At 35.9% G+C, this 16865-nt stretch overlaps 1 protein-coding gene across 1 annotated transcript in view; it reads right to left on the reverse strand.

The window, feature by feature from the left end:
* CDH8 (cadherin 8) overlaps positions 1-16865 on the reverse strand; it is a gene marked incomplete at its 3' end in the record, with an annotated part of 348742 nt that overhangs the window by 118112 nt on the left and 213765 nt on the right. The window contains exon 8 of the mRNA XM_081274667.1: positions 2692-2828. Coding sequence (XP_081130793.1) covers positions 2692-2828 — 137 coding nt within the window. The remainder of the gene's footprint in view (positions 1-2691; positions 2829-16865) is intronic.

Raw genomic sequence — 16865 nt, forward strand, 5'->3', positions numbered from 1 at the left:
AAGGGAACTTCTTTAGTTCCCAGCACTGGGACTTTCTCCTTACCTCTGTGTCAGCAAAGTTCAGTACCCTCTCTTATATGGAGATGTTTTCAGGAACCACTGCTAGGAAACCTCCAAGAGGAGCAAGAGTTTTGAACATCTTGCTCCCTGCTCTATCCCCAGTCACTAGATAAGTGGCTGGTAAACAAAGACACAGTAAATAATTTGTGAATGAAACAGTAAACAACTTTCTTCCCCTGCTGTGTTTGGGACCCTTGTCACCCTTGAGTTAACAACTCACTGCCTGAGAACATGGCTTTTGTACTGGTCTTTCTTACTTTCCTGTGATGCCTTGGAAATGGGCCTTTTGTTTCTGGATTGCCCTGAAGTATTTCTTAAGCACCTGGCCTGTGTATTCATTTATTTTTATTCCTTAGAGTGGAATACATGATTGCTTATAATTGGGACAACCTTGATAAATATTTAAGTAAAGGCATTATCTTGTAAAAATAAATAAATAAATAAATATCATGGATTAAGGTTAGCTTGACTAGGTTATATTCAACACGGGAGAAAATTCTTTGCAAAGTAATTAATGCTTATATACTTTAAAGAAAACTGTAGCTCTTTCTAGCTTATTATAAAGTCTCATTCCAATCTAAATAGATGCAGTTTCTCTTAGAGGCTTAAAGTGATAATGGGGCTTCAACATCATAAATTATTAAAATTTCATGTCTATACCCTTCTAAATGGGCTTAACACCTCTAATAAACCAAAACCACCAAATGGTTTGCTTTCCCTGTTCTCTTAATTCTACAAGGGGGAAATCACTACCAGAATGACACAACAGGGAAGAAAATAGTCTTTCTAATCTAAGAAATACATCCAAGTTCTCAAGGCTCTATCTTTATCCAGAACAAGAGCCTGGCAGGATTGAGAAACTATGTATCAAATTGTATGTTCTCTGCCTGAACTCAAGTTGCTACAACAAATAGACATTGCTCACATCTGCTCTCTTTCACCCAAAGGTTCTGCTTATAAGGCTCCATGGAGGACACATCTAAGAATAAGAGAACATTGTGCCTCTTCTGAATACCTGGATAACTCTTCCTACAAATAAGTCATGGATCTCAGAGATATGTTCCAGTTTTCACATTAGGTACAAGAAAACACAGAGTGAATTTTGAGGTATGCACCTTTAATTATTCTCTGAGTCCTCTCTATGCTGTGTGTGTGTGTGTGTGCTTGTGTGTGCACATTCGCGCTTGGTGAGGTGGAGGGTAATAAGTCTTTCTTTAGGATGATTTTTAACCCCCCTCCGCTGGAGATGCAACTTAGGGCTTGTTGCATGCTAGATAAGCATTCTACTACTACACGCCCAGACCCCTAAAGTTGATTTTTTATTTGCTTCTGAAGATTCCCTTTACCAAACTCCTTCAGGAATGTATTCTCTCCCTTTGTGTATAACTTTGAAGACCTAATCAGGTCCTTCCTGGAAAGAAGATATTTAGATAATGTGCAAAATTTATTTTGCTCAAAAATAAAATGAATGTCATGCCACTTTTTCAAGTTTTTGTACAGTATTAAAAAGTTATACTAAGTAAAAGCTGTAAAAGATCATGTCTTACTAAATCTCACCATTTTGCAATAGCTTAGAGACTCAATGGTGGATCCATTAAGTGCAAAACATTTATGCTCATTAAAAATTAATAGAAAGACTAAAGTGTTATTTAATAAAAAACCAAACCTCCTCCCCTACAGAACAGCTTAAATTTTTAAAAATATGAAATATTGCATTGAACTTATACCAAAGATATGCTTAAATAGTCTGACTACTATATAAAATATCTTCAAATCTAATAAGTACAATAAAAAATATTTGTGGTCTCATATCTTCAAAATTACATATCTATATCTATATCTATATCTATCTATCTATATATCTATATCTATATCTATCTATCTATCTATATATATATATATATATATATATATATATATATATATATATATTATATTATTTTTGGTACCAGGGATTGAACTCAGGGGTACTTGACCACTGAGTCACATCCCCAGCCCTGTTTTGCATTTTATTTAGAGACAGAGTCTCACTGAGTTGTTTAACGCTATACCATTGCTGAGGCTGGCTTTGAACTTGCAATCCCCCTGCCTCAGTCTCCCAAGCCTCTAGGATTACAGACATGCGCCACCTCACCCAGCCCCAAATGATATATATTGAAAGAGCAAAAGAGCAACGTTTTCTTCCCTACTTTCTGCATATGAATATGTATATTTACAGTCTGAATATGTCAACAGTTATTTCTATATTGTATATACAATACAATATGTATCTGTGTTTACTTCTTCATAGTGTACAGTTCTTAATTTTTTTCACTTACCCTTTCAACTAAATCTTTTTCCATGTTTTAAAATATAAAACATTATTTTAATGGCTGAATAACAGATACAAGATATCAAAATATTTGGAAATAAGAATATTTGCTTCCCACATATCTTGAAAACATTGGTAATTTGGGATTGTGTAAGGAAATTTTGTGTTGAGGTGATACACTGAAATGCTCCTTGGGAGCAATAAAATAAGTGCCAATGCCAAAATATCTAACAGAAACAGGGACCATTCATCACATGATCAATAGGAATAAATTGAATCCAGTCAAATAAGGAAAAACAGGAATAAACCCAGGCACTTACTAATTTCAGTTGCAATGATTGTTATGTTATGCCACACACTTAATTCTCTGTCAAGTGGTGTTGCCAGAGTGATCTTCCCATCATCTGCATTAATGTTGAACTGTCTCTCCAGGTCAGTGTGACGGTCGATGGAAAACCTACAAAACAGATATAACTGTAATCTACTTCAACATTTATGTGATCCATACATTCCACGCAGACCTTTAGTAATCCTCAGAGAGCCATAGTTGTGAAGTCTAATGAATTGGGAAACTCTGTGGCATCACCATTTGTTAAACAAAATGACTGAATGAGGCACAAGGAACTTAATAATTATTGTCTAAGGAGCAATTAGCTACATATACAACATGGAGGTCACAAACTGCCATTGGTTTCAATAGGTAGCATCTTCAAAAACGGATACTGATGAAGGGCTAATTGGACAATCAATCACATTTATAGGACAGCTTATGATAATTAGTAGTTGCCACAAAATATCATATTTAACAATGAACTCAAGCCCAAAGTAAGATGGTGCCAGGCAGCAGGTTATCCATAGCAGATTAAGGTAAATATATTCTTTGTTAAACTTTTCACTCCACCACATTTCTCGGGTCTTCCTTCCATCTCTCTCTCTCTCTCTCTCTCTCTCTCTCTCTCTCTCTCTCTCTCTCACACACACACACACACACACACAGATTTGTTTTTCTTTGTTTTCATTTTAAGTATGTGTTCAGAGTTTCTTTCAGTCTCAGTATGTAGAAATCAGATCATCATTGGTCCTTTAATAAATGTTTTATAAAAAGTAAAATAGATATTTTAATGTATCTATAACACTAACTTGATAAATTAAGAACTTCAAATAAACTTGTAATTATGCCTCTATTGAAAAAAAGAAAACTTTTGGATAAGACAATGAGAAAATGTTCAGTGTCTAGAGCAATCTGCTTATCAAGAGCACTAAGAAACAAGGTAATATAGAAATCATTCTCCACATCCTTTATTGGTATCTTTTTTACATACCAAGATTTATATTCTCAATATGCAAAACTGTATCCAGTAAAGCTTTACCAAGTAAAAAACTTTCTTAGAAAAATTAGTGCATAAATAAGCAGTGAGAGCAACTTAAACAGGATAGGAGGGAAGCCCCAAGAAAGATGTAGACAACCCCATTTCAGGCAGGAAGGCTAAATAAGCCCTTCATAGTTGAGGTGATATCATAGATAGTGCACATAAAATCTCTGTATTCACCAATACTCATCAACTTCAAATCTGAAAAATGGCCCCTTGCTAGTTGTAATTATACGCAGAGTCTTCATAAACATTTATGATATATTCAAAAATAAGTGCATGTTGTTCTAATAGATTAGACAAGTATATTCCCCTAAAATTCTTTTCTTTTGGTCTAGTTTAGTTTAGTTTTATTTTGTTTTTTTTTTTCTTTTTTAAATTAAATTATTTATTCTAATTTGTTTTACATGATGGCAATTCATTTCATATTAAAAATATAGAGCACAATTTTTCAAGTTACTGATTGTACACAAAGTATTTTCACACCATTCGTGTCTTCATACACGTACTTTGAGTAACAATGTCTAACTTATTCCTCCTTCATTCCTATCCTCTAGCACCTCCCTTCTCCTCCCTCCCCCTTTGCCTTATCTAAAGTTCCTTCATTCCTCCCATGCTCCCCCATCGCCATTATGAGTCAGCATACTCATTTGAAAGAAAATATTCTGCCTTTGTTTTGGGGGGATTGACTTACTTCATTTAGCATTATATTTTCCAACTCCATCTATTTACCTGCAAATGCCATGATTTTATTCTCTTTTAATGCTGAGTAATGTTCCATTGTGTATATATACCAAAGTTCCCCTATCCATTCATCTACTGAAGGGCATCTGGGTTGGTTCCACAATTTACCTATTGTGAATTGGACTGCTATAAACATTGACATGGCTGAGTTCCTGTAGTATTCTATTGTACCTTTGTACAGTTAACATTTTAGATTTTGTTGCAGATTTCAAATATGCCTGTAAATGAATATATATCTGCCTATCTGAATATCTACTTATGGGGATAGCTAGCTAGCTGATTAGATAGGTTGGTAGAGAGGTATAGATAGGAGTACTTATGAATTATTCCTTCCTCTTTTAGTTATTTGTTTTTATTAGAAGTAGTAGGCATATGCTTTATATTAAATCTAAAGGCCATAGAAAAAGGCATCTTTCCAGGGATGGGAGAAAGGGAGTGATGGGGGAAGTACTAGGGAGTGTACTGGCCAATTTATATTATTCTATTGTGTGCATGTATGAATATGTAACAACAAATCCCACCATTATATACAACTATAATGCACCAATAAAAAAAATGTAAGAAATAGGGGAGTATCTTTATTAAATCCTCCCCACCCATGACGAGTATCATTGAAGTACTTAGAAAAATATCTTAAAATACTTATTTTATTGACAATTGTTTATTGATAAATTCTTTGGACAAAAACATGAAAGATGAAGTTATAACTCTTGATTTAATAATGACTCAGCTACATATAAAACTAAGAAAGTCACTTGTATACACATACTAGACCATACACCCTCCATCCCCACTCACAAAGATGACTGGAGAATTCAGAAAGGATTTAAGAATCCAGAGGCAGATATGAAAAATAATAAAGTTCTCAATAAAATCCTGAGCATGAGAAGGTATTTATTGCAGAAAATTATTTGAATCTCCTGCATTATGGAAAGAAAACTAAAGGCCATTTTCCACGGGAACAAATAACAGTTGATTAGAGTTTGAGTTGAACTATAAAATTACTGAACAGACATGTGATTTGTTCCAGATATCACATATAGTCTGACTCTTAAAAGGCTAAGAAATATCCAGAGGTTTAATTATCACTTCCTGCATCCTATTTGTAAATAAATTTTACAGGCATTTCTGTGTGCTAGTAATTTTATTGTCTCATTGTGGAACCTCACACATTCATGCAACAACCAATTTCCCAGAGGCTGCAGTAAACAAGAATCAATCTAATAACTGATATTCTATGAATCCCAAATCGAAAACACACTCCCTGGTTATTTGGTACATATCCAGTAACTGCCTTGAACTTCTAGCCTAGAAGAAGTACTGGGAACAGTGACAGGATATTTAGAAGTTGGCATTTAAAAACAATGCTGTTTGTTTAATTTCTTATGCAAATATGTGTCATACAGATCACAAACTTGGAGCAAATTGTATCTCTATTATTTATGTATTGCTGTTTCTGAGATAATTAGTAAATTCACTTAGCCTCAATTTCTTTGCTGACAAAAAAAAAATGAAGGATCTATATTCAAGGAGTGGTTATAAAAAAATAAAAATAAAGCATGAATCAATCTCTGGCACTTGGTAAGTACTAAAGATAGGATCATCATCATTACCATTGTTGTTAATGTCTCTTATTAATGAAATCTTAATAAACTTTGCCATTTGGAAAGTTGTAGGGAAGACCTCTTCCTTAACAATTTATAAATGACAGAAAACCAGGAAAATATTTAGGTGTTCTTTAACTTCCATGACTTTAACAAACACAGGGGTATTTTTTCTCATTTTTAAAAGTTTCAGTTCATGACAGACTTTATGAGTGAGTCACAAGAATTTGTAAAACAGACTATAAATACAGCCCTGGAGTAAGATCAAAGGTAAGAATATCATATATTCTGAAGGAACTTGATGGGAGGGAAGTGACTTGGATTAAAATTCAGTCTAGAGTCCACTTCAACTATATCACCTGGCTGCCTCTTTAGAAAATTTCATACATTGTATTGCCTAGTAAACTCTATAATGAGAACTCAAAGAACTACGAAACAAGAAAATTCTGACATCACAGTCAACAAGCATGCATTAAGCCCCAAATGTGTACCAAGCACAGTGCTTGTTCTTCTTCTGTCTCTCCTGATTTATTATACTGCGATCTCCTGGCAACCACTGTAGATTGGTTCCATGTTCCCTTCATAGATACCAACCTTTATAAGTCTTAGGGGTGCTTGAGTCCCTTATATAAATTGGCGTGGTATTTGCATCTAATTTTCACACATTCTTCCATATTCTTTAAATAATTTCTAGATTATTTATAGTATCTAATACAATGCAGGTGCTAGGTACCTAGACATTATCCTGTACTGTTTGAATAATATGATAAGAATAAAAGTTGCATGGTGCTTGGCAAGTGAGAAATTCAAGTTTTGCTTTTAGGAATTTTCTGTATTTTTTATCCGAATATTTCCAATCCATGATTTTTGAAATAGCAGTTGTTTGAAACTGCAAATGCAGAATCCCACAGATACAATGGGCTAATTGTATAATGAGTGGAAGAAAAATAAAATTCTCAGAGATGAGTGTTATAGGGACTTCTGAAAAACTGAGGCAGTGCAAGGTCCCCTCTACATCCCAGTTCCTGTAATCAAGCCAGAAAGACTTCAGACACGTTAATCAGAGTAATAGGCATGAGTTTATTAGAATAGAAGGAATAGGGGGAAAGGGAACACTACTAAGGGATAGAGTGGGTCCTCTCAGAGAAACACTCCTGCCTCTCCTGCTTTCCAGTTTTATTGAAAGTCCCAGGGAAGTTTTACTTCTAGTTTTTCATAAGAATCCCTCCCATGTTCACCTTTTTACTTTTGAGTAACATCATAGGAAATACAGGGACTGCCTCGAAGAAGGTGGTGTGGTGCTCAGAGTTGGAGATTTTAAGGAAATTGAGACTCTGTTTTTGTCCCAATTTCCAGTCACTTTAATCAGTTTATTACTCTTTGAATTACACCCATCAAATTTTGTGAGGGTTTAGATGTTTGGGCTATCAGGGTGATTGGGGATTGTGACACAGTTTCATTGAAAACAAAGGGTCCCAGAGACTTGGTTACAAGAGATAATGAACATGGTTAAGTTTTTTCTTAATTAAGGCTGAGGGAGGTTTTATATATACTGAGCCCTCTCTTCAGGGTGCTCATCTGTCAGTTATGGCTCCTGTGATTTTCAGTTGCCCTTCCCGATCCTTCCCTGCTCACCTGTTCACGGCTGACTAGCTTCCAAACACCAGGACATTTATATAACACAAGTGGTAAAGAGCTAAGATAGATTGAATACCTATATGTATAATTCATTCTGCAACCCAGGCATAAAAACAATCTTGGAAGGGGCTTACCTTATTCATGCATAAAATGGGGATATTGTAATCACACCTGACTATTTAGGATTGTCTGGGTGATCAGATGAGATGACACCTATGACACTTCACAACACATGTGCTGACCACTGCAGGGAGCACTGTGCCAAGGGCTTTCACATCACTTATAGGACAGTGAGACATCCTTGAATACCTATATGTGTATTCAATATTCTAAATGGAAAACATAGACACAAGAGTGCCAGCATCCCAAAACTCGTATGTTGAAATCCTACCCTCCAAGGTCATTGTATAAGAAAATGGACATGAGGGCTCTGCCTTCTGAATAGTTAATTCTTATAATTTATAAGAAATTATCATTAAATTCTTATAAAAGAAATTCCAGAGAACTAGCAAGCCCCCTTCTACGATGTGAGAATATAACCAGAAGCCATGAGTCTGCAATCGAAGAAAGGCCTCAGCAGAACCTGACCATGCTGGCTTGCTGATCTCAGAACTCCCGACCACAGCAATGTCAGAAATTAAATTCTGTAGTGGAGAATCTGCCTCATCTATGGGGCTTTGTTAAAACAGCCCGAGAAAACTAGACATACAGTCTAACAACTATTTTTCTCACTTTGATATGCACTAATATGAACATATATGGTTGCCTAAGTGTTCAAATATAACATCTAAATCAAGATGATTTGCTAAATAAGATACTTAGGTTTGAACTGCTCCTGAGGATCAGGATTAAGAGCCTCCACCTCTGATTATTTTTATAGACCTCTGGATAAACCGTTAATCCAAATCCACCTTTGTATTCTCACAGACTCTGCTCTGTGGTTTGAGGGCATGCCTTGGGTTTCTGGCTGCTTCTTTTAGGCTCCCAGGCGAGCCCTTGGTCACTGGCCCCTCGAATACTCCTCATCTTCTTCTAATGAACAGGGCTAGATCTCTGATCTAGCTGCACAAGTTCACAACTTGGCTTCATTACTGAAAATTCACAGGAAAAAAAAATGCTTTCAAAGAAAAGCAGAGTGGGTTGAAAATAACAAATTTGGAGCCATGGCTTCAATTTTAGAGTTCTATATGCCCTGTAAGTTCTCAGGATGTCATGATTTGAGGTAAATATCTCAGAAGGACACCCTAAAGTCACTTTCATTTGGGGGGTAATCCTAGTGTTCTGAGTAACAGCAGGTGAAATGAAATAAACACAACCTGAGGATCAAGAGAACCCTCAGTTGACTCATCTAGGGTATCCCGTAGAAACTATCCCTCTCCTTTATAAACAGTAAAAAGTATGTGACTCATAGAGTGGATCTTTGCATTAAACGAGTTGACAGACAACTCATGTCAGATGCCAAAATAAGTAAATAAAGTGATGAGCCACTTCTTCAGTCTGTAAGACACCTGTAAAAGCATGGATTGATTATGGAGATGAAAACCCAGAAATGTAATGGTCCGAGTAAAGCTTACTATTGACATCCTGTGTTAGTTTTGAGAAGGGAAGAATGACTCTAATATACCATTTGTGTTATTTGTCTATATCACTGTTCTTCACTTTGGAAATGTCTCCCACAATGGGTATCTCCAATGAGCAAGGCCTCCAAGCTGAAGGAAGAGCACTATGTTGTGTATTCTAGCTCATGGAACCTTCAACATGTGGCCCCAGGCTTTGTTTACCTCTCTTTCTTAAGAATTCTATCCTATTATTCTTCAAACATGTTCCTGGCGGTGTAAAATTTGTCTTTGGTGTGAATTTTTCTTCAGTGGGAAATTCGGAGTTGTGAGGAATTTCTTTTATCTTTATACACAAAAAGAAAATGATGGATTCACATATCATAATATCAAAAAAGTTGGAATTTTGCATTTCACTTAGTCAAAAACTGCTTCCTGGATGGATGCTCAAGCAATTTTTGAGTATTTATTATGATTACTAGTATCGGTGAAGCAGTGTGCTAAAGAACCGAGTGGGAGATGAGTGTAGCAGTGAATACCAGTGATTTCAGCAGCTATGGAGACTGAGGCATGAGGATCACAAGTTCAAGGCCAGTCTCAGCAACTTAGTGAGGCCCCAAGCAATTTAGAGAGATTCAATCTCAAAATAGAAAGCATAAAGGCCTGGGGCCTATAGCTCAGTGGTAAATTGCCCCTGGACTCATTCCCAGTACTGAACAAACAGAAAAAAAAAAGATGTAAGGGAGAGGGAAAGAAGAGGAAAGAATCAATTTGGGTCCTATTCTTCATATTCAAAAGGGAGCTGCCTTCTAATTTATATTCTCAGAGACCTAGCATCTCCAGTATTGAAAACTCCATTCTTATTTCTTGAGTATAGGCACACATTAAATGAGCTATTCCTTTGCAGGATTACTCAAAATGTGTTAGACAAAAGATCTCATCTCGCTTTAGAAGAATAGTATTCACATGGGAGAATCATCATCCTTCAATAAGAGAAACTTCTCATTAACACAGTAGGAAAGTGGCATGTGAGAAATTGGGATCCATAGGTCATGTTGATATCAGTTCTAAAGATGGAAGTTTTGGAAACTGACAGTCCCTTTCAAGTGCCATAGATAGGTTTTAGAAAGTACATTATCCTTGATAAGCATGATTCACAGAAATCCTGTTTAAACTTCCTCATTTTTAATCCAACAAATATCCTGCTTGGCTTCAGTACTACTGTTTCAAGTCTAAAGTAGTATTCCTTAAAAGCAAATGCTAAAGACTTCATATTTTACTTTGTGGAATTAAGGATACAAATGCAGGAAAATTTCTAAGCTAGTTGCTTAGGATCTGGTTCAAAGACGGCAATTTAAAACACAGCACTTTGACCAGATACAAGTTTATGCCACCAGTTTTATCCAATTCAGAGAAGATTATAGAGATCAGAAGTAAATTAAAGAAAATAACACTTAGGCCGTCCTTGAGAATAGGTCAAAGGGACAACTGAATAGTATTGTTAGGAAATAGCACACTTCTATATCTGTGCTGTTGCTAATACCAAATACAACTTTTACCTGAGAAATATATTTCCTCAATTAGCACAGTGCAGCTATATACATTTCATACCAATATTTGGGATAAAACTCCAAGCTCTTGTATTGACATGCTAATGTGTAAAAGACTTGTGTGTGCATTTAAAGAACTTTCTACTTCTTTTTCCTCAAACCATCCCCAATGCCACAAAGCCACACTAAGGACCCATCCCCTGCTAAATTACTATCTTTGTCTACCTTAAATAACATGTGTTTGTGACAATTTCAAGAACATTTTCAGAATTATAGAAGCAAATTTCCAATGTCAAAACATGCTCTCTTCTTATTTCCCATGACTCTAGAGCAACACAAACGGAATTAATAGAACTAAGTCTGTAGTTCACACAAGCAACTGTAGCCATCATCATAATAGTCAAATAAATAACAGATAGAAAAAGTGTTTTTTGAACTACATTACTCCAACTACAATATTTGTGAAACATGTGATGACTTCTCCAGAGGACAACTTCTCTGCTAAGTCCAATTTGTAGGTCTGACCCCCAATTACCTCATCTGAATAATGAGAACATGGAGATAGCTTACCTGAAATGGTAATGTGCAGTCTAAATGAGATAATGCATGGTAGATGTTTTAAAATACTTTATTAAGTGCCAATATAGGAAGTGATTATCTTTATTTGTAGAAAGAATTCAACCAAGTATTTATGTATTAAATAACAACAAATGTATCTGAAATGTTCTGGCATCTGCAGTCCATGTGGACAAAAAAAATAATTTCAAACAATCCTTCTTGCCATTTTTTTTTTTTATTAGGGTACTGGGGATTGACTGAGTCATATCCCCAGCCCTATTTTTTATTTTATTGAGAGACAGGATATCTCACTTAGTTGCTTAGTGCCTCACTTTTGCTGAGGCTGGGTTCAAACTCGCAATTCTGGCATACGCCATTGCACCCAGACCCTTCTTGCTATTTTTGCACAAAGAATAAAAGACAGTCACTCAACACAATGATTCTCAGGCATATTTTTTCAACCTCAGGTTAAATATGGAAATCGAACTTTCCTGATCTATGTTGGTGGTTTTGTCCTCTCAGTGGGTGGGTTGGTGTATTGTTTACTTTTTTATTCTTGTTTGGTATTGGGGATTGTATCCAGGGATATTTAACCACTCTGTCACATCCCCAGCCTGATTTTTTTGTTTTTATGGTTTTGTTTTTTGAGACAGGGTCTCACTGAGTTGTTTAGGGCCTCACCAAGTTGCTGAGGCTGGCTTTGAACTTTTGATCCTCCAGCCTCAGCCCTCCAAGCTGCTGTAATTACAGGTGTATGCCACCATGCCCAGCTTTGTTTTACTATTTATTCCACATATATTTTGGGAAAATAACATTATTTTCATATTTTATTATTTTTACACCATTTTATGTAACATTGAAACAAAACAAAAAAATGCTCTGGAGTGAATCTTTGATACTTTTGACTCACAATCAAGTCTTCAATATTTATATAATACCTTTGGAAATAGTAAAACAAAGGTCTTTTCCCCAGACTAAAAAAGAAATGGCATATATATCAAAGAATTTGATGTATAATGATGCGATTGAAAACAGAAAAATAGAATGTAGCATTATAGCCTGTGAATAGATTAAATTAAAAATTTCATTTTTGTTTAATTTTAATAAAGTTTTGGTGATTGCCTTTTACTGTCAAATATGATGCTAGATGTTTTGGAGGGAAGTTATCATTTCTAACTCATGATATGTGACTTTCTCATTGCTTGGAATGAAAAATGGCAAATTCTGTAATAAAGCAAAGGGAACGGTTATATACGTGCTGTGCTGTGTGTGTGTGTGTGTGTGTGTGTGCGTGTGTGCACGTGTATGCATGTGTCAGGGAAGGGGGTTGATCAGAGATAGCATGAGAATCTGTTTAAGCATCTGTTTAAGAGTAGGGTTTTCTCAGAAAGAATATACAAGCATTGAAGCCTCCATAGAGAGAAATACACATATAAAGCTAGAAATTTTGATTTAAGAAGTACAAATGCATTAGCGTTCCATTACTGTAATAAATATCTGAAATAATCAGCTTATAGAGAAAAAAAAGTATTTTGACCTGAAGTTTTGGAGGTTTTTGTCTATGAATGGTTGGCCCCATTGCTTTTGGGTCAGTAGCAAAGCAGTATCTCATGACAGGAGTACACAGCAAAGCAAAGCAGCTCATCTCACCACCAGGGTGCAGAGCCAAAGAGGAAGAGACCTGGGTCCTACTATCCTCTCTGAGAGAATGCATCCAGTGTCCTAAAACCTAACAAAAGATCCTAAAGGTTCCCTGATCTCTCAAAAGCTCCAAGGGGAAAGAGAACAAGCCTTTGACACACAGGCCTTTGAGGGATGTTTATGCAAATCACATCAATAAAATTAAAGGGCCAGATTAGGCATGATGGAAGTTAAGCACTGAGAGAGAGCTATTCTGTCATTTCCTGTCCCTCCTTCCTTTCCATCTCATCCCTTTATCCCTTCTTTCCTGCAACTCTATTGAACATCTCCTATGATTAACACATTGCATTAGGTAGCCTTACAATTAGGTAGCTTACTCTTGGAAAAATACAAAGTAAATAAGCAATTTCAGAGCTAACAGTGATAGAGCCATGAAAAAGACAAGAAAAGGACTGGTGTATAATTAAAACACTAAAAAAAAAAAGAAAAAAAGAAAATCCTATTGAAAGAAAGCAAAAAATTGACAAGCCTAAGCAAGGGAGAGGTTCAGCATGTTTGAACACTTTCAGACAGAAGAGTACAGTTTAAGTTTAGGAATCAATGGAGGATATGTATGAGGGAGGGAATCAGGATGTATTTTATAGACCATGTCAAGATTTATTTGTTTGCTTTGGGAAAATAGATGAGGTGGTCACAAAAAAACATACAGCAGGAGAGTGACATGGTCCAAATCACATTTGGGGTGGTAGAAATGTGATCACAGAGCACAAATTCAAATTCAATATGATGACACTGCGCTACCTATGGCTATTTAGCTCTTGCTAACAGCTAGTGTAACTGAGGAACTGAAATTGTTATTTAATTTAAATCAAATAAATTTTATATATGCTCAAGAGCCACATGTAGTTTAGGCTGCCATAATGGACAAGGTTGATCTAAACTGTTAGAAATCAGCTGGCAGGCCAACTGTGCAGGAGGCTGTTAGGACTGATCCACACAGAGATGATGATGATGTGTGAGCTTAGAAAGCAAAATAAGCAGGGCAGTGATCTGGTGAAGACGCTCCCCCTGCCACTGTCTTGACAAGGTCACAGTGAGGATGCGTGCTGGCAGAGCTGCACTGGTGGGAAACCAAAACCATGATAACTTTTTTTATGTAATTGGGACTTTTCATTTTCAGGCTCATATTCCTGACAGGAAGCGTGAGTATGCTTAATGCCAAACCAAATTAGATTTCAGATGGCTAGAACATAACAGGTAGTATATGCCTTGAAGGCTGTTCTACTTCCTCTCAGCATATGGAGGACGAGATAGAAGGATGCTCTACTATCTCAGCACATTGAGGACAAAAGTGATAATGAACAACAATCATTCTCTGAAAGGTCATGAGAATTTTAGGCACCACATTGATTATATCAACTAAGAACCCAAGCCCATATCTCCGGCCTCTTAGAAAGCCTAATTATTGTGCTTATTGCACAATAAGCAATGTAGTTTTATTTGATTAAGGGAAAGTTACATTATACACTTAGGAAAGTTAATGCAAATAAAGATACATTACCCCCCTGTTCTATAAATCCTCTTTTACCTCATGTAGGGACCTATGATGAGCATAGTTAATATTGGCAGTAAGTGGACCGATGTTCAGAACTTGCCTTTCAGTGAGAGAGATTACAAGGATATAAGAACTAGTGTACCTTGACTAAGAAACAAAGAAACTCTTTGAGAAAGCAGCTCAACTAGTTTTATGAGAATAAATGTAGGAATTAATTAAAGTAGCTTTATAAGAAATGTTATTTTATTTAGATTTTAAGTTTAGAATTCTTAAGATTTTAGCTGTATGGGTCCTTAAGATGCCTTAAGAATAGTTTATAGACTTTAGGATATTTTAAGTATAAGATTTAAGGGGAATTCTTTAGATGGGAATCTTAGATTAGAAATAAAGTACAGGTGTACTTTAAACTTAAAGGTTAATGATAGGTTAGGAGATTTAGAGTCTGGTTACACAGTTTGGCATCTGTTAAAAAGAAAATAGTACGTTTTGGGAAAAATTGTACATCTTGGGAAAATCTGAAAAATGCAAATTAGTGATGCATTTTATTAGTGATTTTGTACCCATAATAATTGATAAGGAAATGTCACATCCTGGAAAAATGTAAATTGACGTCTCATTTTTCTATGCCCCTAATGACTGTTAAGGAAATGTCACATCTTGGCAAAATTTGGAAATTGTGAATTCAATGACGTATTCTGAATCCATAATGATGAGAAAAATTGCAATAAAAGATGACCCAGAGAAAGCTGCATTAGAGCTCTTTCTCTGGAGATTGCTCCAATGGAATGACTCCTTGTCTCATCCTTTGTGCGGACATCACTCATCTTTCAGGACCCCGTGGCAGTGATCATTTGAATGTGAGAAATAAAGGAAATTGGGGAGTCTAGATGAAACAGAACACTCTTGCTCTTAGAATATTCTCTTGTTCCTTTTTTTTTTTTTTTTTTTTTGGTATCAGGGATTAAACCCAGAGGCACTTAACCACTGGACCACATCCTTATTCCCTTTTTATATTTTATTTTGAGACAGGGTCTTGCTAACTTCCTGAGGCTAATGGGTCTTGCTAACTTGCTAATGAACTAATGGTTTTCCTGCCTCAGCCTCCTGAGCTGCAGGGATTGCAGATGTGAGCCACTGTGCCTAGCACATTGCTTTTCAAATTAGACAAATATTCTCTATCTTTTGTTTCCTTTTAGGCATTTCTTTATGATTATTCAAATACACTAAATAGGTCAAAAATGTTCACCTAACTGTTAGCAAAAGATAATTACACCATTTTAGAAATACTTAAAGTCAGGAAATTCAGGTGGCAATGTGAAATTTATCACTGGTGTGTGCTCTTCATTGGTGGGAGATTAGGAGTTTTGAGGACAAAATGCTCTCTCCTGAAGCCATCTTGACAACTTCGATAACATTGATCCTTACAATTCACCCTGAGTACATAGAAATCTCAACCAATTTCCAAGAAGGTCCAAAGGTTCACACTGACCTAAGGAGACCAGGGCAATATGGGATTGAAAAGTAGCCTTCATCTCTTTTTTTTTAAAGCATTTTTTTTTAATATTTATTTTTTAGTTCTCGGCGGACACAACATCTTTGTTGGTATGTGGTGCTGAGGATCGAACCCGGGCCGCACGCATGCCAGGCGAGCGCGCTACCGCTTGAGCCACGTCCCCAGCCCCTTCATCTCTTTTAAATGCTATGTATTTGGAGCTATTCATTGTGCCAATGATGACTTCCCTCTATGTGAAAAAGAGGCAAAGTTGGGAAGTGCTGTGCAGAACAAAAAATAGAGATGAAGTGAACTGAAGAAAAGAACAATACTAGACAGCAGGCTGCATAGACCATATTCCTTGTCAATCTCTAATAATTAATCTAGTATCCTTTATTGCTATAGTAATATATTTAATGTTTTTTATTTTATTCTTCCTAATTTTCAGTCTCTTAGCTAAGCCCTGAATATTAATTTCTCATTTAATCCTTCCAGTAAATTATTGGAGTTGTCCATATGAATTTTTTGTGAGTTTCAATGTCTATGTTTATAAAAAGAGAATAATATGCATTTTCCCAAATCTTGTAGTTAGTGAGATGATATGTATCATACCCTGACTATAGTGTCCAACCTATAATAAACTCTTACTAAATGTTGGGTACTTATGATGATGGTGATATTTGATGAGATGTTTTTCTGATTTTGATCTGAATCATCTACAACACAGGAAAATATTTATGGAAAATATGCACACACAGCCCAAAATAACAAAAGGGTAGTGCAAAA

Source organism: Spermophilus citellus (assembly GCF_964194105.1).
Source record: "Spermophilus citellus genome assembly, chromosome: 18".
NCBI classification, from domain to species: domain Eukaryota; kingdom Metazoa; phylum Chordata; class Mammalia; order Rodentia; family Sciuridae; genus Spermophilus; species Spermophilus citellus.